The sequence below is a fragment of the Polyodon spathula genome, chromosome 17, assembly GCF_017654505.1.
Source record: "Polyodon spathula isolate WHYD16114869_AA chromosome 17, ASM1765450v1, whole genome shotgun sequence".
Classification (NCBI taxonomy): domain Eukaryota; kingdom Metazoa; phylum Chordata; class Actinopteri; order Acipenseriformes; family Polyodontidae; genus Polyodon; species Polyodon spathula.
Genome location: NC_054550.1, coordinates 900,801 through 923,011, shown reverse-complemented (window position 1 = coordinate 923,011; position 22,211 = coordinate 900,801). Strand labels below are relative to the sequence as shown.

The following is a 22,211-nucleotide window of genomic DNA, read 5'->3' as shown; positions in this document are numbered from 1 at the left end:
TCTCTTCAGCCTTGACAAGACATGCTTTTGGTGTGCCCTCTAAAAGAAAAACCTGGAATCAACTACAGTGACTCATAAAGATGGAGAAATCTACTGTAAAGGTCAAATGAAAACAATTAGTTATCTAAAAAATGATACTAAAATTGAACATGTTCATTAAGATCATTAATTTTTTGTAATTTTTTTTTTTTAACTGTTTATTTGAACTCTACGGGGTAGCAGAAGGTAAAGTTGCCCTGTCAAAACATTGAAAAAAAACCCAACAACATTATTAAGTATAGCAAAGTTAACACAGTGGGGTAGATGTGGCAAGTGCTAAATTTAAGGCATATTTTGGATAGGATCACAATTATTTCAACAAAAAAATAAATAAATAAGAGATTTACCCAATTTCATTTATCCTGCAATTCAGTTGTTTTTCATGCAACTTATATACCATTAACAATTGTTTTATTTTTCTCATAAAATCTGCCTTTGGACTCACTTATCTTAACTCAAATCCTACGCCAAATAACAGCTTCAAAAGCAACTGGCATGGGATGCAGTTTAGTACAGATGGGACCACCCTTTTCATGTTTTCTTATTTTTCTAGATTGTTATGCAAAGTAGTTCGGTGTGAAAGGAATGGGTCTTGGAAATCTGGGATGTGCTGAACAGCAAGAGTAAATTGTCAAAAACATCTAGAAACCCCCCCCAAAAAATACTTGTAAACCCTGCAGTTTAATATTGTAAATGTTATTGTATCTCCTTATTCTCACACTATTGACTTCAATAACTACCTTGTGTTTCCTTTTGCTTAAAGGCAGTGAAATGTAATGTTTGTCAGATATATGTATTTATTTATTTTTGTTCCTCAAGAAGGTAATGCTTATTTAAATATTTTACAGTATATCAATAGATCTACACCAACTGTCATTTTTACTGATTGTTCCTTTATTTGTAGTTTCTATTTTGTTATATATATTATATTTGGATTATTTTCAAACTCTAAAAAGCCTGGTTATTATGGAAATGATTAAATAATAGCTGAAATACGGGTACATTGTTATTCCAATTTCCAGACACCCCCACATCAGAACCGTACTTCAGAAGTTTTGCTGATTTAATTAGATTTCTTTATTTGTGGATGTACTCATTTAAACTGGGTAATGCACCTACTATTGTGGAACTCGTGTCTCAGTATTATTCAGATTTGATCTGTTTGCTTAAATAAGCATGAACAACAATTAAATTAACACTCTGCATTTGAGCAAACTGCACAATGCAAACGAAGATATTGATTTTTGTTTATTTAAGGTTACTAAATAAGATAATTTTGTGATATAAAAACAACGTTATAGTGCTTAAAACAGCAGAACACAAACTTTATCCATTGTTTTATAAACCCAAAGTTCAAAAAATAGCACAAATTAAGTAAAAAAACATTAAGAAAGCCGCAAGGTAAAATTAAGTCAACTAGACTGTTGTTTCTTCGGTGCTTTTGTAATTTCCTAAAGATTGTGGTTGTAGTCTAGGGCTTCACCCAATTCATCTCTCATACTGGATTAGGAATACTGAGCAAGGATCTGTTACTTTCTAAGGTCTGAATATATAGAAAACACAATACAGAACATGTAAAGTTTTAATGTCTTAATTTTTTTTTGTATAAAAAAAATTTAAAATATAAAATGCACAGGAAATAGTTCACAATTATTTCTCCCCAATTTAGAATGTCCATTATTTTTTCCCTTCCCCGCAGAAATTCCCCACACAGCTCTAGAGAACTGAAGGTTCAGTGTGCGTCCTCCGATCCCACGACTGAGCCAGCTTCCTCTTTACACCCAGGAACTTGAGAGCGGATGCCAGTCACGCTACTGACTTGTGGAGGACAAAGGTCAGCCCTGCAGGTGTCTGCTTTGGAGCTCACTGGGCTCCTGCCAGCAGGGTTCACTGAGGCGCTATGAGGAGAAACAGTCCCTGCCAGTTTTGCCTCCATAACCCACGGGAGTGCCAGAGCTAATGTGGCACTCCCTTCGGAATCTCCAGTGAAGACTGGCGACTCCACACAGCCAGGAAGCAAACCTGCACTGTATGACTCGCCCTATACACCATGCGGCTGCGCTTCTACCAGGTGAGCTACTGTAGACTTATTTAACCTTGGACATTAATTAACTAATCATACAAAAGCAGGAAACATATTCAGGGAAAATCACTCTGATTAGTCTTAAATCATTGCAAGAGAACATATAACAATTGACAATACAATAGAGAAAAAAAAAAAAATATATATATATATATATATATATATATATATATATATATATATATATATATATATATATAAATATCATCAAATGCAGTTTTGATAGCTGTAATGTCTAGAATTTAAATATCAATCATTTACCAAACCAATAAACCTTTTATACTGCTTGCAAGTCACCAGGCACTGGCTGTTGCGAGTGAACAGATACATTGTACTGCTGAGTCCAGTCAACGATGTTTGGTTTAAACAGGCCAAAGCACCTCAACTGGAAGAAATTCACAATGTTCTTGAAACAACCCAAACTAATAAAACAAAAGAAAAGAAACAAAACATTATTTCAAACATCACATAAGAACAACAACAACAACAACAACAACAACAACTGAAACACTGTTACATTGTAAACTTCCCATTAAGACCACAAACACACAGTATATAAACACCTCTAATATACTTAGCATACCTATGTTGTATAAAACACATTACTGCAGTTTTTGTTAATATATAAGTTTGTTGAGAACCAGTAAAGTCAAGGACTTACTTGTATGGGTTTTGCCTGATTGACATTGGACGCCTGGATCTTTTTAAACGCTTCAAAAGATTTAATCTTTCAGTTACAGTCAAACCCAAGAAAGCAATCTACAGGTAAAATGAAACACGTGGTTTTTAATTTCATTTAATTAGACTCTTATTTTCATAAACTCCTTATTATCTAAGATGAATCCATCATTGTTACAATTTAATAGAGAACCTTAATTAGATGTAAAACATCCTTTGTCTTGAGATCCTACCTTTATCCACACAGCATGCTTATCTAAAGACTGCTTTATGACTTAAATAAAGGGTTCAGCATTTTACTTCAATGAATTCTCAAACATGCATACTTCACAGATCCATCTTATGGATATTCCTTTACCAATTACTTTAACTTTTCAGACCAGTAATATTTAAAATTAACCAATATATAAAGCCTATACATTTTTACTACTGTACTATCTTAAAAAAAATAATGTAGCATAAATACAATACAACAAAACAAAGAAATGAAGTCCAAATGTATTATGTAAAGACAACTTCACTGGGTTCAATAAAAAACTATACACCAATACACGACAGTGTTTCTTTGTGAGCACTCACGTGATACAGCTGTGTCAGTAGAAGGAGAGAAGACCATGAGGTATGAATGAAAACTACAACAAATACGAACATCACCCAGGGAGAACAGGAAACAATCTGAGTTGCAAATCCCCACACACCATCCTCCTGATAGTTAGTCGGGCAGTGAGATGACCAATCTGTAAAACAAAAAGAAATCGGTTTCTTACTATATACAAAAAGGAACATGTATTACAGTAGTTTGCCCCTGGGCACATTTGTCAGGTGATAAAAGAACATGCCTTTATATCTGCGGACAGGAGCTTTTGCATGTTATGTAAACTCATTCCGGTAGCTCATTTCGAGACCATCAAAAGGAACTGGATAAGGACTGCAGGCAGTGGGAAATTGAAACCAACATACAGCTATTAAAAAGCATCTGGTGAGGTTTCTCATTTAGTTTGAATATATGTTGTTCTCTACATACACACACAAACAATGTATCTAGACATTCCTAAGCTTTTCTACAGCGTATCAGGAAACCTGCAAGAACCATCCTGCCAGAGGTTTTGGGGCTATAACTAAATATACAGCCCTACAAAAGCTGTCAGTTTGCATGTACTGTCTGTCACTGATAACCTGGTAGTGAGATGTAAAACCTGTACAAATATACTACAAATACAATGAAAATTGTAAAGAAACAGAATTGCACACACACAGGTACTGTCACTGTTGGCTGTTAATCTGTTTACCAGATGAATGGGATACCTTTATATTTTACAGACGCTCTCCTCCATTAAAAAAAAAAAAAAACTTACACACAATGGTCCCATAGAACATCCACCCTCCAAGAAGTGAGAGGAAAAACACAAATCCGAAAAAATAGCGATGATTTCCAGTACCTGAACCAGAACATTAAAAACAGCATGTTACTTTTTTGTTTTCTCAGGAGTCAGCACACACACACACACACACACACACACACACACACACACACACACACACACACACACCGAAATGATTACAAAATGCGTACACTTAGAGTGAAACTTATCATAAAACACACAGTCCTTCTGAAATGAGAGGCCAGCACATTAACCCACTGCGCTACCTACCCACCCACCCTTCTACATAATGATTTATCTTACATTTATCCCCCCCCCACCCCCCCACACACTAACATAATATCTAGATTCTGTCTCCTTCATCCTTCACAAACGACTAAAACTCGTGGTCATGATAGTCACCTATACAGCCATTAGTCCAGACAGAGTGATGGTCATGTCTTGCCACACAGCTGTCACATTGAAAACAATGCATTGATCGCATAGGCTTGTGCACCTGGAAGGAAAAAAAATATATTGATAGGACTGTATTTTTCTGCAACGTGTTGTCAAATAGTTTTTTTTTTGTAGAGGGTGGACCTTTTTCTTTCTTTACTTACAAGACATGAGCTGCAAAACAGCCCCAATTCTAGGCAGCCTGCCTCTGCAAGAGTGATAACATTCTATATAATTAAAAAAAAGGAAAAACAAGTAGTGGTTATCAGCAGCCTATCACTCTGGCATAACTATAAAAAGCATCTACTACTGCAGGACTATTTAAAAGATAATCTGTTTCTGGAATTCCAACCAGCTTTGAGAAAAGTCTATTTCCTTGCATGTAAGGATCCTGTAAAAAATAAATACAGTTTACAAACGGTCTATGTATTTAGGATGCTCTTATATAACTGTGTAGGTTCAGAATATTACTATTGCTCTAGCAAACAGTAATAATAACTGTAGAAAACCTAATAATACACCTGTTTCTTATCTTCTTCTGTGGCTCGGATGTACCCAGGGTCTGTTCTCCAGCTTTTGTAATAGAAATACAGGAGTCCTGTAAGACTGATGGTAAAGGGGATCTGGAAGACAGGCTCAGGCAGATGTGCTCTCCATGTTAAGGAGTTTACAGTGTGTGCGGTTATCTATAAAATACAGAACGTACCAGAGATGCTACCTTAAACTACTGTACAGCAGAGCTGTAGGTTGGATATTTAAAGCAGTCCAACAGACTTCCACATTTACTAGAACTATACTCTACCATCTCACTGTTCCAGATTGTGTTTGACTTAAAAGGAAGGACTAGACAATATTTAAAAAAAAAAAAACTTCATGGCCAGAGCAGTCATTCTACTCTGTCACAGCTTCCTTTAAGATACACTTAATTAATTAGAAAAGCAGCATTCTTACTTAAATTAGGTCCGGAAATCTTAATTTAAGACAGGTTAAATATTTAAATTTTCAGTGCACAAGGTCAGCTACACATACAGTATATATTACAGTATGCATAAGTCAACGTGACATGCCAATTATACAGTTTAATATACAACCTTATCTAATTAAACAACTTTTACAAGTAATCCTACCAAGTAATGTCTTGTAAAACAGTTTGCTCGCTGGAACGTACTATATTCTTGGTTTGAAGACTATATAACTGCCAGTGTTCAAAAATGAAGTGTCATATCAATAGAACTCTCATGCTGCTGACATTTCTGCTATCTGTAGTTCTTCCGAGCCAATCTTTCTTTATTTAATTATTATTCGCTGTGAAAGTTAATTAAAAAAGCAAGTATCTGTGGCCCGTTTTTAATATGAAAGAGCATCAGGCCAAATAACACAAAATAACTCGTTTTAAAAACAAAATGATGTCAAGGGGGGATAAATATGATAAAATAAAAACACTGTTCTGTGACCTTGAGAGGCCAGCTCTGGACATGACGAATGTAAAGCCATTCTGTCTCATCACAAAATCATTGTTACAATATTGCTGAAAAGCTGAAAATATGAATTTAAAATTATAATATTAATTTCTTAACAGTTTAGAATTTTTTTTTTTTTTAGTCAATGTAATTATGATCAGCGTTATATTACAAGCAAATTAAAAAGGATATCTGGCAGGAACAAAACAAACCAGGTCACAAACACCCAGAAGATCGAGGCCAGGAGAAGAGCTGCAGGCAAGAAGGCCTGGACCTGAGAATCCATGAACCGCCTGTGAACATATACCAGTTACTGCTCTTATTGTATTTATGCACAATATACAGAAAACCCATTGTCTATGAAAACCAACACTCACTAGCTGGTTTCAGTAGACCGAGAATTCAGTTACACTGCCCCCTTGTGGTCCCTTTCTTTAATGTTTTCCAATTGAATGAGAAAGTTGATTAGGCAACACAAAGGGAGTGACCCTTTCTGATTGCTGCTAGTAAGCACTTGGCTTTATTGCTCACTAGACAAACATGATATTAGATCTCAGGCAGGGCAGAATCTATTTAATTTAGTAGTCATACATGCTTTAATGTAGGTTGCTATGCAAGTTCACCTGCTGAAATGAAATACCAGTTCACAATTAATCAAAATAAAAGGTACAAACTTGTATTAATGACAAACTGAAAAGAAGATCAGACTGTATTTTACATTCTATCTGTTTTCAGGCTGAAACCAAAAATTGAAAATCATCAGTGAACTATTGAAAATTGGCTGGAAGGCAAACTTCTCAGAAACTTTTGCATCATAAGCATGTGATGTACTGTATGCATACACAAATACAAGCATTTTTATTTATTTTTTTTTTTTTTACAGAAGCTTGCCCAAACAGCAACCCTTTACTAACCTTGTAACAAGATGAATTACTGCAAACATGCAGGCAAAGAGAGTTCCTTTAAGCAACCATGATTCTGAATTCATGTCAGCTATGAATCCTATTGCCCACAGCACACAAATGCAAAACAGCAAGACCAAATGGAACTAAAAGTAAAAAAAAACAAACAAAAAAAAACAAAAACACAGAAGTGAATGATTGTTAATTATAAACTACTGTACTTTATCTGGTTTTCTGATTACAGAGTTTGGTTTCCATGCCTTCCTTAAAATCTCCAACAATGGATGTGGTTTAACCGTTAGCAGTTACAAAGCAGAACAAAGTAATGGGAAAGAGAATTCCACTCAAAGCATGACTATTAACAGTACTAAGTGCAAGGCTGACTCATTATTGACAAACGTTGGGGAAGAAAAATCGGAATGATCCAAATAAAGACCAGGCAACTTTCCTTTCTCAGCCCAACAGCCACCTGTGATTAACATCGCTGTGAAATAACAATGAAAGGAAGGCTCTTTACGAATGAGCACGGGCTAATACCAAGTGAAAGAACACCAAACAGGGAACACCGTATCTAGGTCACACCAATTTATATTCAGAACATCAAAGCTATTTAAAAAATACTAAATTATTTAACAGGTTGATAGGACTGCTGGTTGTTGAACCCAATAAAATAAAAATGCAAATCCTAGAGCAAAAACATAAAGGAGTTATCATTTCTGTTGACTTTATGACCGAGCACTAATGCTGTAATATACATTGAAAAATAGTATATTTCATATTCATTATATATATATATATATATATATATATATATGTTAGGATAATAAATCAAAAGAGTAACTGAAAAGTCCTGACTTGTTGCAAACCCTGCAAGCGTCTGTATTGCTTATGTTCAGTTTCACTTGTGGTCCTGAATGACGAACCTACCTTGTATCTTTCCAATCTCCTGAAAATCATCATGCTGGCGTTATTTCTCTCCTGCTTCACTTGTGTTAGCATGTGAATCAGTTGGGGGTTCCTAACCTGATGAGCAAGATCAAGAGGCGTCTCTCCCTAAATTTAAAATGGTTAACATTATTCCAGGGTCACTTATGAATCATATACCAAATACCATATTTTTACTCAAAAAATAAAATGCAAATGAACACATTTCTGTTTATGATTGACATTTTCCTCAATTGAATCATCTCGTTCCTGATTACCCATACATTGCAAAAAGGTGAAATTGTTTTAACATTCAGATATAGGGCATGAAACATGTGCCTAAAGCATTGCTGATTCTCCCAGTATGATTACATGAGTAGGACTGTGAACAAATCACGCCTCACCTTCGCGTTCTGGGCATCCACATCAGCTCCTGCTTCCAATATAAAATGAGCTGCATTGCCATTGCCTGACATCACTGCCCAGTGCAGAGGGGTGTTTTTATGTACCTTGTCCACAGCACTGACTGAAGCATTAAACTTAAGGAGAAAGTGAGCAGGCTCAGGTCTACAAATATTGGGGAAAAAAAACAAGAACAGTATAGATGAAGGCACAGCCAATGCTGAAAGGTGATAATGCACAGCATTTCTCAGGAAACAGGAAATAAAACGCACATGTGGTAAAACAACACATCACTGTGAGCAAAAATGACTAAACTCTTAATGTGATTGCGATCATCACTAAAGGTAAGGTCAATTTGATTTGATAATCAAAAAAAGGTACTGTTGTTTTTAGATTTGCGGGTTTTAATTTGTACATGAAGATAATTGTGATACACTTTGTTCCTGATCACAGTGTTGACCAGACTGACATACTTTCACACTGTGGACAGTGCCTCTTATGAAAAAAGAAATACATTCATTCAATGCTTCAGTCTTGGTTGAATTGCTCAGGCTAGATATATCCCTCATATCTGAATGGTCTTTTCTAACGTGACCTTAATGTCAGTGCAGAAGACAAATAAGGCACCAAGGTGTTTAGGCAAGGACCTTACATCTCAAATTACACTGAAATAAACAGAGATGAATAATTACCCAATGATTTTCTGAGCTGCTAACATCAAAGGTGTCTGTCCATTTAAATCTGGCATATCCACATCCTGCAGATATATAAAATGCAACAACTTGCAACAACTTATGCACAATAAAACATAACAGATTATTTACAGATGGAAATCTGGATTGTAATATTTATGAAAATAATTACAAACAAACAAAAAAACCTTTACTAATATTTTTACTCAACAAAATTCTGCACTAAATTCTTCATTACAAATTCCTACCTGCCCTTTTGCAAGAAGATAAGCTATAATGGGCATGTGCTGGAACAGGACTGCCAGGTGAATACTGCAATACCCTTCTCCATCTATCAGTGCAAGATCTGCTCTGTATTTCAACAGCGCGACCACTGTTGACAAATGACCCTGCCTAAAGAAAAAACATGCATTAAAACCAAAGAGTAAAACAGTACCAGGAATGGATTTAATTACAGATTGGAGACCTACCATCATGTGTCAATGTTTGAGAAAGATGTTGTGTGCTAACAATGCCCTATTTCATTGAAATGATTGGATCATTAAGCAGATGGGGCCATCACTACACCTGAATGTTACAGAGAAATGATTATTGCCTAGCACTTTGACCCATTCCAGGTTTTACTACAAGCTTGATTAGCCACACTGTATAGGCCACACTGTAAGCAACATGAGTCTTATTTCACATCCTTAAAGCAGACAGAACCAATGGAGGACCTGAGCAATCCAATAGCAACCCCACAGGGATGCACAGAAGGAATAATATTTACCTTACAGCCCAGTGAAGAGGAGTTGAATTTAAATCTCCACCCAGTTGATCTATTATTGCACCTTTAGAAATGTAATACCTGCACAGTAACATGTTTAAGATTAACACAAAGGACAAATACATCTTGTTTATTTACATTTAACATAACAGATGATTTACAAGTGAACAAAAAAAGTACATGACCAATATCTAAGAAATATCCGAGCACTTAAATCCCTAACATGCTTCTTGATATAGGCTATTTGTTAGATGCAAATAACAAATGTAATATTTTAATTCAGATATTTCTGTTTGAAGAACAGTTTTTCTTTCTGTTTTTACTGCACTGCTTGTTAGTGTGCTTAAAGAAAGCCACTTGCTTGGTAGAAAGGCAATGCAACAATGACTTTAAAATGCTTACTTGACCAGGTCCACTCTGTTGTTGATAGCTGCCCAGTGAAGGAGAGAAACATTTTCTTTGTCTGGCTGTCGGACATCATAACCAGCTTCCACAAGCTCCTTACACCTTTCCAGAGCCCCATACCTTTACAAAAAAACAACACCACTGTCGTCAACACTACAATCCCACTCAACTGTGTCCCATCAATAAGAGCAAACACTTGTGGGATTTTTATGCAACATTTTGATATCGACACCAAAGACATATTAATCTCACACTAACAACAGAAACAAAAGGATCTTACTGTGTAGCTTTTACAATGTCCCAGTTGCTTTGGTCATCTTCGAACGAAAGGCTTTTGGGTTGTTGTGTGCGTTCATCTGTCGTTTGATCCATCTGTCCAGGATGTCCAAGGAATCCCTGTCTAAGCCCATGCCCATGCCCATGCCCGTGCCCATGCCCATGATGGCGGCACTATTTCAAGTAAATAACTATTAGTATAGTATTTACACAGCCTGGGGTGTAAATATACAATCTGAACCATCAGAATCATGACATTGTAAATCACCAGGAACTACACACAGTCATTCATTTTAATAGATATGCAACTGTATTTTGAATGTGTGTGTGTAGAATCAACATTTTATTGCAATCAAAAACAGCATCCTTTTGCAGTTCATCCTACCTCTTACTGAATCAACCTGCACGTGAAAGCGAAGAAATACATTTAAATGTTTTAGCAGTGACTATTATGCTGTGGCGCACTCTCATAATATAATAGACACCTATTTTTAGGCCCTCTGGTTAACTTTGTGAAAATAAGAACTGGAACCGTATTGTACAGGAAATCTTTGAACGAAACCTCGGGGCTTGTTTCGTGTGGTTTCTCTTGGGAATGTGTGTGTGTGTGTGTTTTTAAGTGTAGGATTACAATAAATTGTGCAAAAACGCTCTAACACACCCAGCCAGTCTTGCTTTTACACAGCTTGGTAGCGGCGATAAACAAAATATAAACTCATAAATCTGCCTACAGTTGTGCTGTAAACCTGTATCCATTAAACACTGAGCTGTAACTTACTGCATTCCCTTCTTTCCACTCCATGTTCCCGATGTGTGCCTTTTACTTTTCTTCGCTCGCTTCCAAAAAGCTTGCCTTCCTGGATACCAAGCGCCATACCCTATTTCATCATCTGCATTGCTTAAGTCCCGCCCATTAAGCGATTGTATTATTATTTTTTAAATATACTGTACCGGGATGTGCATGAAACAACAGCACAGCTGCATTAAATGCCAGAACAAACGAAGTAGACATGCGTCCTGCTGCATTGGTCCAGATTTAGAATTGTCATTGATTTGAACTGAAATAGCCCCGTATACTAGTATTAGCCAGGACTATTGTGATTGTGGGTGTGGATCCAAGACTGCTGACTTAATTACTTGCTCAGAAGTTCATAAAGCACTATGGTCTGTTTTCTGGATTTCATTTTAAAAATAAAGTTTTTGAATAACTGCACAGCCAGAACACTAATATATATATATATATATATATATATATATATATATATATATATATATATATATATATATATATATATATATATACATTTATCAGAGTCTGATCACAACACCGTGTCAATTTAATAAAAGCGCAGTCCACTAGATTGAACGTCAGGGCTTCCTTTATGCACAGCTAAGTACAAACAATGGTTGAAGTCATGATACCATCTTCGAGTCGTCTATATCTATTACCACTGCTGTGCATGCAATCAATCACACGTCTGTTTGGATTCAGATTGAAATAACAGCTTTAAAAAAATGCAAAAATCAATAGGTAAGTTTCAATAATTGTGGATATTTTTGAATTCAGAGCACTGGTTCCAACGTTCAATGATGTGGCTAAACTGTAACATAATTAGAAACAGGATGAAGGTTATAAAAAATACAGCAACTCAACTAACTGTCTCTTCGCTCAACGGGAGTGTTCATCTGAGGCAGTTCCAAAAGGAAAACCATAGCCTAGGGTGGGCGCTTGCTGAATCCCACCAGGTAAGCGGTTTGATCACCGTGTAACACATTTTTTATTTTTCAAGATCCGGTGTACTTGTTGCTTCATTTTGGACACTTAAAGGTAGAGCATCACATTTGAAAGCATAACAGCATTCTGGTTTCCACCCTCGCGTCGTGAAGTTTGATGCGCTATTTGTTAGTGTATTTACGCAGACAGGATACAGACTAGCTCAACTTGCACAAATGCCGTATTTAGGACCTATCTCCCAGACATCTCAAGCTTTTCACTCGTATTCTATTGTTAAAACCCCCTTTTATCAGCAAACCTTTAAAAATTCTACAAAATTCATGGCCGTTGTGTGCTATATTGTCAACAACAAACATACAAAGCAAAACCGTTATTGTTTGTTAAACATCATTTTTGCGTATCTGTGAAAATAACACTATGTAACACAATTTTGTTCCTGGGTAGTAAGTGTTATTTCCTAACTGCTTATGCCTCAAAAGTATAGAAAATGGGTATTATTCCTCACAAACTTTGCTTTTGTGACCAGGACAGGACATACTGTAAATACAGTATAATCGTAAATCTTGAAAAACTACTCACTTCTAAATCTTTTGTAGTCATTTTTGTATTACTTTAGTATAAATACATGTTAATTTGGATCCATATGTTGTTTTTTTCTGACTTTATGTGAACGAAAAGACATTTGCCCGTTTTCTCATTGGAAATAGTGATATTTTGAAATATCACTGTCCTGGTCACAAAAGCAAAGTTTGTGGGGAATAATGGCCATTTTCTATACTTTTGAGGCATAAGCAGTTAGGAAATAACACTTACTACCCAGGAACAAAAATTGTGTTACATAGTGTTATTTTCACAGATACGCAAAAATGATGTTTAACAAACAACGGTTTTGCTTTGCATGTTTGTTGTTGACAATATAGGTGTCTAACTAACACAACAACACGTGCGTTAAAAATGTTCTTTAATATTGCGCATCATGACTTTAGCTGGAATGTATTTTATTAACTTTGTTTTTCTCTTGTTTTGTTCACGAGAATATATTTTATCGAATCAAAAACGAAGAACAAATCCATATGCTAACACCCTCAACTGACCCTTGATTGCATCTCAACTCAAGATTCCATTTTTGATAACTTATCTTTTGTTTGCTCTACAGGGAGTTTCTGAACGCCACAAAGCTCCCCTGGGTCCTAAACCCTCCTTAGTACAGACTGCGATTGCAGTAACCACACAACGGCCATCAATTTTGTAGAATTTTTAAAGGTTTGCTGATAAAAGGGGGTTTTAACAATAGAATACGGGTGAAAAGCTAGAGATGTCTGGGAGATAGGTCCTAAATACGGCATTTGTGCAAGTTGAGCTACTCTGTATCCTGTCTGCGTAAATACACTAACAAATAGCGCATCAAACTTCACGACGCGAGGGTGGAAACCAGAATGCTGTTATGCTTTCAAATGTGATGCTCTACCTTTAAGTGTCCAAAATGAAGCAACAAGTACATCGGATCTTGCGCAATCTGCTTTTAACATTGGCATGCGTCATTTAATGTGAGGTTTTGGGTTTGGAAGCGAGACCTTTGCTCTATAGCACGGCGTAATGCTGTGCCTCTATGGAGTTCAAAGCTGCGCAGTTATCAGCTTTGGGGCGTGGCGTAGCTGGGGAATCATAAAACAAAACCCTTTCCCTTTTCATTGACAAGAAAACATCGAAACACCGTCTGTGTAGTCCGATCTGCGATCGCTGGAAAAGACACTTGTGAGTAGATGCACACATTTATTAAAAAGTAACGGGGTTAAAAATACCTTGTTTAAAATCTATTCGAAATGTAACTTTTGTAACTATCTTTTGGTAAGTATGTGTTTTACGAAATATAATTGCATTTGTGTTATTGATCCGTTAGTAATTATTCGACGTTTTCTGCCGTTGCATTTCCTAACTGGCATATTCATTGATGTTGCTTGAGGGCGAAAGTGTCAGCAAATATTTACCTAATAATGTCTACCGTCATCTTGCATTACCTTTGCAGCCGAATCAAATTCAGTGGGAGTGTATGCATCCTGGTCTGGAATTGAGGTCAACTAAGTCAGTCACCACATAAATATGCTAGGCAGAATGAACGCATCAGTACAGTAATGATTTTGGTGTTGGTATCAGACACTTAAATTGCTAATAAAAATAGTCAGATCGAGGTTACCCATTTTGTAATTGGTAGTTATGTTATCCTACGTGTTTATGTTAAAGGTGTGCTAATAAATGTTTTATAATCCCTTCTGCAAACGATCTGTTAGCATTAGCAGCATTGTTAATGCCCCCCTTCTAGTTTGATCTTGTTGGCTTTCTTGTGTTTTATATGTTAATGAAAGATGCTAATTTTTAAGTACAATATTTATACAATAAATAAAATAAACACATTTCAAAAAGTTTCTGATCGCGAAGAAACGTCATGTGGATCACTTGGGGTGTTGGCTTGCTAGTTTTTTACATTTTGTTTTTATTTGTAGCATTGTCTTTTGTAAAATATCAACATATTCCAAATTATAGGGAAGTTCAAAAACCAAATTATCTCCAGCAAATAAAATGGAGCCAGTGCTAATAAGAGGAAATAGATTTTAGAATATTGCTTTATATCAGCAAAACTCCTAAGGTGGTGAATTTACTTTTTTGTTGTTGTTGATTTTTCAGGCAAAATAGTATTTACAACACCATGGCAACTGTAAAGGACAAACTGATCCAGGAAGTTAATCCTGGAGAGCCTGTTGTGGCCAGGTCAAAGGTCACTATTGTAGGTGTGGGACAGGTGGGGATGGCCTGCGCCATCAGCATTCTGCAGGCGGTAAGTTTGTAAAATACTCCCCCCTTGTGTTCTGTAATCGTGGTAATATCACCAAGCATCTTGGGCATAAAGTGGCCTTGTTGACTCGGGTAACAGGGAGTGTATGTTGCACATCTTTATTTGCCATTTATATAGGTAATTTAGAGAATATATTTTTATTGGTATAACTGTGTATATACCAAGAAAAAGGTAAAATATATATGTCATATTTTGTCCAACAACTGTATCTTGGCTTCCAGATGTATTTCAGAATTGTTAAATGCATTGCCGCTGAGAACAAGCTCTTTCTGACTACAACATTTCAAAAGTGATTTGAATGATCTGTCTCATGAATAGAAAAAGCTCAGTAAAACAGAGTCTGAAACAGCTCTAGTAAAATACATTGTGATCCCTGGAAACAATAATTATCCAGTTGGTCTTTTAATTAAAAAAAAGTCTCTCTGTTCATGTTTATTTTGTAGAATATTGCTGATGATGTTACTTTGATTGATGTGATGGAGGACAAACTGAAGGGTGAAGTTATGGATTTGCAGCATGGCAGCCTCTTTCTGAAGAGCACTATAACAGCTGCTAAAGGTACGTTGGGGAGAAAAAAACATGTTTAAACTAGCAATTAATCCATATACTGACATTAATATGATAGAAATATAGATAATTAAAAAAAAAAAAAATCTTGCATGTTTCTTACGAAACTTGTCTTGCAAAAGCCACTCAAAAAGGAAAATCAAGCCTAATGTTAAATCAGTTGGTTTTTACCAGGAAGCTGAGTCACTATTTCACTATACCTCAACTGTCTTGTGCAATAGAGACACGTACCCTGTTCTGCATGTGAATATTCCAGGTTTTTTACCCAAACACCTCTAACATTTACAAACAAGCATTCAAGTTTTTTTGCATATATGAACTTTATGACTGAATTATGTATCAGTTAGTGGAAGCAGAGTATAATAGTGTTTGAATAATAGTAGTGTCTAATTTGTATTGGGAGAACACATGGTTTTGAGGTCTCCCTGTTGTCGCACACACCTGGGTGCAGTATGAAGCATGCCATAATGTCCCATAGTACTTCACCTGCAAGGGGCCCCTGTCTCCTCCGGTCTAGTGTAAGGAAAATCTATGACGTGATGCCTTGGTTGTAAAGGCTGTTCCTGCACACACCATCCACCTGGTGGAAACCAGGTTAATTACAGCCAGGGCCGAGTGTAAGGAAGACAAAAAGCACTGAGTGGAAAAAAAAACATTTCCCAAGTGAACTTGATCACCCGGAAGTACAACTATAGGTGTTGTAATGTAAGGGGGTGGGGTAGTCATGCTATACTGAAAGGGTTTATGTTGAAACCTGCTTTTCACATGAAGGCATGCTTGAAAGTATGAGTAACGTAATTTTGAAGTCCATTTTTTTCCCCCCTTTTTTTTAGATGTTTGTAAACAAACCAGTTGTTTACAGGGATCCCACGGAAGATCTTTTTTTTATTGGGTGTGTGTTTTTGTTGGGAATACATTTTTCCAGGCCTGTAGCTTTCACTTTGCTGAGCTGACGACACTCCAAGGTCTTGAGGTTGTTTGTTTTAAAGGCCTGTGTTCTGTATTTTGCAGACTATTCAGATACAGCAAATTCCAAGCTGTGTGTCATCACGGCTGGTGTTCGTCAAAAGGAAGGGGAGAGTCGCCTGAACCTGGTGCAGAGGAATGTTGAAGTTTTTAAGCACATCATCCCGAACCTGGCCAAGTACAGTCCAGATGCCATCCTCCTTGTTGTTTCCAATCCAGGTAAGTGATGGTAACACATGGCCATTTAAGTGTGGAGAGAGTGATCATTTTGTAAAGCTTAGTAATTTTTTTAAAATGGCTTAAATGTTAAATGGGGAGAGTTTAATTCACATTGGAAATCACTTTCATTAAAGGAGAACTGGGTTGGCCAGTCTGTTCACTCTCTTTTTGACTAGAATAGATCCTCCGGGTGTTTACTGTAAAGCGAATAGTTTAACTGTTGTGTATTTTACAGCTTACAGGTGCGGAATGCATTTGATTATTGAGCAGGTGCCTATTGAAGTAATTCGAAATATCGCTGTGTCTGTTACATCATTCTATGATCTATGTAGTGTATAAATCAGAAATTGTCATCTCAAGCAGCCCAGTGAACAATATAAAATAATTGCTATTTTGATAAATATGCATGAGCACTAATGACTGAAGAGGTGTCTGCTTTCCAGAATTAAATTAATTTTGGTTTAGGTTAGACTTTCTATTTCTATTGAATTGTGTTGCTAAACGAATGAGGTACAGTAGGTAAAAACTGGGCATCTCTTCAAAGTCTTTTGCCTTTCTTGTTGCTGCTCTAGTGGACATCCTGACCTACGTGGCTTGGAAGCTGAGTGGATTCCCCAGCCACCGCGTCTTGGGCAGCGGCACCAATCTGGACTCTGCCAGGTTCCGCTTCCTGATTGGGGAGAAGCTGAAGATCAACTCCACCAGCGTCCATGGATACATCATCGGGGAACATGGGGACTCAAGTGGTGTGTGTGGTGTAGCCGCAGTTTTTTCTTTTGGTTGGTTCAGTGTCGCCAAAAGATTGTTTGATTAGCCTCGCCTACTGTTTTTGATCATTTTGAGATGTGTATCCAGTTTTCTTTTTTTTTTTCATAGCTGTGTGTGTGTGTGTGTGTATACAGATTTCACTTTGTGTGACATGTAGATAAACACAAGTTAAATACAAGAGAATAATCAGTCTTCTGTTATGTTTGGTCTTCGTGAGGTCTGAAAGGAACTCTGATTTCAACTTGGTTTTGTCAACAGTCCCAGTCTGGAGTGGAACCAATGTGGCTGGAGTTAGTCTCCAGTCTCTGAACCCTAACCTGGATACAGGGATGGACCCTGAAGAATGGAAAAACGTTCACAAGCAAGTCGTGGAAAGGTATGGAGCTGTAAATAAAACTTACTTTTTGTGTCTTTTTGACCTGAGAATTACCAGATCATTCCTGACCAAAACCAGTCTGCAGTCTTTGGTAATTGCTTTAGTTGTGTGTTCATGCGTAATGCATGTTTCTGCTACACAGGTCACTTTACATGTCTGGAAGAGGTCGCGGCGATGTCTAATTAGTGCTTGGGTGAATGTAATATCCCCAGACTAGGGTATTGGCTTGAATATATAATGTCTTGTGTTTTCTGTCCTTCACAGTGCTTATGAAGTGATCAAGCTGAAGGGATACACCTCTTGGGCCATTGGGCTGAGTGTGTCCAGTCTTGCCCAGTCAATCTTGAAGAACCTCCGGATTGTCCACCCAGTATCTTGCCTCATCAAGGTAGAGGATTCCTCCACACAGTTCAGTATTTCTGCAATGGCACGCGGGCTTGAACGCCAGTGTGTTTAATCTTGTTGATGTGCTGCTAAAAAAAAGCTGCTTTTTTTTTTCAGGACATGCATGGAATCAAAGAAGATGTTTTCTTGAGTCTCCCCTGTGTCCTGGGTTCGTCTGGGGTCTGTGGTGTCTTGAAACAGCCACTGAAAGAAAGTGAGACCGCCCGCCTGAAGAAAAGCAGCGAGACCCTCTGGGCCGTCCAGAAAGAGCTCAAATTGTGAACGAACTGTGGGATAGAAAGCTTGCTGCATAGTTTAGTGTTTGAGGCCATGCTAAGAAAGGGCTTGTAAGCCCGTTCTTTAATTCTGTGCTTGTCTGCTTGTTAGATAAATGTTGTAAAGCGATACTAAAACAGAACTAGGTAATCCAAAGATGCTACTACTAAAGTCTCGATATTTAAATTCTCAAAGCCAGTTGATAGAGGATCCTTTAGCTACAGATGTAAAGGTGTTCACTATAGCTTGTAAGACCTGAGACTTGTGCATGTTCTCTATTCGCTGCTTGATTGCCACTGGGGATTATTGTGAATGTGCTTGAGCTTTAACTGTGTGGTTAAATGAATGACTGCAGAAAAGCTGTAGGGTAATAGTCTGATTTGTACTGACATCTTTCGAAAACAAATATTAAATACTATTCAGCAGTAATATGCTTGTACTGTGCCTTTAAGTCTCATTTAAATGTGATATTTCATGATGTGTGGCTTTTAAATCCTTACCTGCAGTAGTTCTACCAGGTACAACATGAACCAGTTGCTACAGATTTACCAGCAGATGGCAGCATTGTTTAGTACTTCTGGTATGTTAAATGTCCTTTTGTGTCCAGCAGGTGGCAGTGTTGACAGACCAGCCCTTTTTTATTTTTATTGCATCTAATTTTGCATGTCTTACTTGGGCATCACCCCTGTATTAGAATCTATTGAGTAAATCTTGGTAATCCACCAGGAACTTGCACAGAGTGACGTGTGCCCAGTGGGGATCATTAATGGCCAGCCTTAGTCTACTTTCTCCATTAGTGGCTCTGTGTACAGCTGCTTCTGCTTTTGGGGGGGGGTTAATATATAATAAACTGTCGAGCTGATGTACTGCATGCAAGACTAATTCATTTAACAGTGATTTACTGTAGTATTACAGTACTACATAATGTTGAGAGTTGCTTTAGACTAACAAAGGTGGGACTAAACATTATTGGGGTTGCCATGACACTAATATAATAGAAGTAGTGGGGATGCAGGTTCCCAATTCAGTTTCACTAAAGGCCAGACACATAGCATGCAATACCCATCCATTTATAATAAACTACTTGCAGAGGGAAGGTTCTACAAAGTAAGGCATGCAAACAGCTTTGCTTAACCTTGCATGGTGCCAGGTGGTAAGAGTTGTGGACATGCTGAGTTTGCTGTTCTCCTGTTTTAAATGTACAGTGGTGATGAGGAGAGATTCTCTGAGAGGAAAGGAAGAAGAGACTCCTTATTAGTGGAGATGGAGAGTGAGGCAGACCTTTATAAAACAATGGGAGTGCATGATCTGCTACGTATAAGGAAACCAGCATGCTTCTATAAAGAAGACAAATTCACTTAATGCCCGTATTATTTACTGGATTCAAATTCTGCTACTGGCCAGCAGGTGGCGCAGTTGTCTTATATGTTTTGGTGAACTGGGTGTGTGTGTGTGTGTGTGTGTGTGTGTGTGTGTATGATGAACAGAACAGGAACAGGACAATTCCAGTTCAGTTTTAAATCTCAGTAAATGTCTATCAGTTTGAATGAATAAGTAGGTGAAACTATCTGAAGTGGAGATTTTATTTCTTATTCAGGTACTGAATGCAGATCTTGAAATGTAACGAGCCAAGGAGGTCTCCGTTGTATTTGACTGTAGGATTGCATTGTATTCCACAGCAGGGCTAGTGTTAGCTCAGCTTGCTGCTTTGGAGTAGATGGCAATATTTGTGTTTAATTTGGCAAGAGTGAGAAGAATGGGTTTGTTTGTGAGGTGGTGTACAGAAGTGCATAGTAACATTAATAAAACAAGGTGTGTGTTTTACATTGCCTATCCTTGCATCCCCCTATATCTGGTGTTGGCTGTCAAGGAATTATTAAACAGGACCACCACTTTGCTTCTTTTATTGGAGATGACTGTGATTATGCAGATGAATGACAAACCACCGCAGGAAGTACTGAAATAATAAGTTAGTCATCCAGTACAGACCTTTACTGAGGCCCAGATGAGCCACGCTACATTGAGATTCAATCCAGCACTCTGTCTGCTACACACCTCTCACTAATTGACAATCCCACTCCACGGGAACAACTTTACCGCATCTGTGTTTGCACATAATGACATAAATGCAAAGAACTCTGGGCTGTGTCTGCACGGGACTATTCAGAGCACAACTATATATACTGTGTTTAACAGTTAATAAATAATGCATATATAAAGACCAACTGTCTCCAAAGAACATTATTTAGTGCCCTAAGGGATTTATAAGCAGACTAGGTAATTCCAGCTCGAGTGGACCAGATTTTGAGGAAAGAAGCTTGTGATGAAAGTAAAGCTTCCAGGGTACATGTTATGAGGTGTGTAACTCATGCTCTGCTCACGGATAATGGCAATCTACAAAAAATAATAGTTGATGATGCAAGCCATTGATGCAAGTGGTCATTGAACCAATTGTCCACTTGAGCTGGAATGACCCTACAGCAGTGATTCTGCATGTTACCTTGTTGGAATCTCCAGCATAAAAGGAAATATATGACTAATAGAGGAAGAGTTTGAAAATGGCTACTGTTCACTGGCCCCATAGGGTGTGTGTATTATACTGACCTTCTGAATCAGATGGTTGTTAACGGGGGTCCTAACTGCTGTAGAGATGGGACAGGCTTGTAGTTCTGTGCTGTTCACGGCGTGGCTTTTCTGCTCTCTCCAGGGAGGAAACGTGTAGTTGCATCCTGTCAATGTCTCAGGTGAAAGCCAGCATCTGGTTATGTTTCTGTAGGCTCACAGTGGGTAAGAGCCTCTGCCAGGCTCTGGCTCTGTAGACACTTGCAGCTACACTAGCTCCAGCTGCTCTTTGCCTGGATCACTGCAGGTACAGTGTAAATAAATGTCTCCCAATGAGAATGAAAGGAAAAAAAAACACTATTGTAAATATGGAGGTCCATTTCTTGACAATGACATTAACTGGCAAATGACCTATTGTAGCACAGTATGTTCTTCTCCACTGCTTCTAGCTGTGTTTCTGAGTTATAATACATTGGAGCGAGAAATGGGTACTTTTAAATTGAAGACACGCATCTTTTAGGATTTTTTTTTTTTTTAAATCACGCTTTAAAATTTTTTTACCATTTAATGCCTGGCTGATTTCATATGCAAGAAAGTATTCAGCTTACATACAGTAGGTTACACTAGAACAATGCAACCAGTTATGCTAACAGCAATTACAATTCTTATTTCCCAAGGCAGGTATACAGATTAATTTACTTAGCTGATTTATTACTTTGTAAGCGGGACCAACAAAGTCCAGTTTCCATGTGCTGGACATGTGTAGATACTGTAGTGTTACAATATTCTAGAACATTCCAAACCAGTGCTAACAATTACATATTGGTGGCTAATAATGAAGCATTCTAATCCACCAGCTGTAACTGTAATCTTTTACTTTTGTAGGTAACATCATATGTATATTATATATATATATATATATATATATATATATATATATATATATATATATATATATATATATATATATAAGCAAATGTAGTTAAAAACATTTTACGCAGGACAACAAACTTCTACAAAGTCTAAAATCCTAGTAATACCTAATCATATAGTTTCACAGTCC

General features: G+C 37.3%; 2 protein-coding genes across 2 annotated transcripts; one reads left to right on the top strand and one right to left on the bottom strand.

The window, feature by feature from the left end:
- Positions 1-1,274: 1,274 nt before the first annotated feature.
- Positions 1,275-11,477, bottom strand: zdhhc13 (zinc finger DHHC-type palmitoyltransferase 13). Its single transcript, XM_041276554.1, has 17 exons — positions 11,223-11,477; positions 10,449-10,618; positions 10,166-10,288; positions 9,767-9,844; positions 9,246-9,390; positions 8,998-9,062; positions 8,308-8,470; positions 7,907-8,032; positions 6,992-7,125; positions 6,270-6,370; positions 5,139-5,263; positions 4,782-4,844; positions 4,585-4,678; positions 4,156-4,239; positions 3,380-3,537; positions 2,784-2,881; positions 1,275-2,544 (listed from the first exon to the last, which is right to left on the bottom strand). Exons 1-17 carry the CDS (start codon positions 11,244-11,246, stop codon positions 2,400-2,402), a joined length of 1,896 nt encoding a protein of 631 aa, XP_041132488.1. The 5' UTR covers positions 11,247-11,477; the 3' UTR covers positions 1,275-2,399.
- Positions 11,478-13,633: 2,156 nt separating this feature from the next.
- LOC121329976 (L-lactate dehydrogenase A chain-like) lies at positions 13,634-19,015 on the top strand. The gene is made up of 8 exons (XM_041276132.1): positions 13,634-13,934; positions 14,862-15,012; positions 15,474-15,588; positions 16,609-16,782; positions 17,355-17,528; positions 17,809-17,926; positions 18,191-18,314; positions 18,428-19,015. Exons 2-8 carry the CDS (start codon positions 14,884-14,886, stop codon positions 18,590-18,592), a joined length of 999 nt encoding a protein of 332 aa, XP_041132066.1. The 5' UTR covers positions 13,634-13,934; positions 14,862-14,883; the 3' UTR covers positions 18,593-19,015.
- Positions 19,016-22,211: the final 3,196 nt, after the last annotated feature.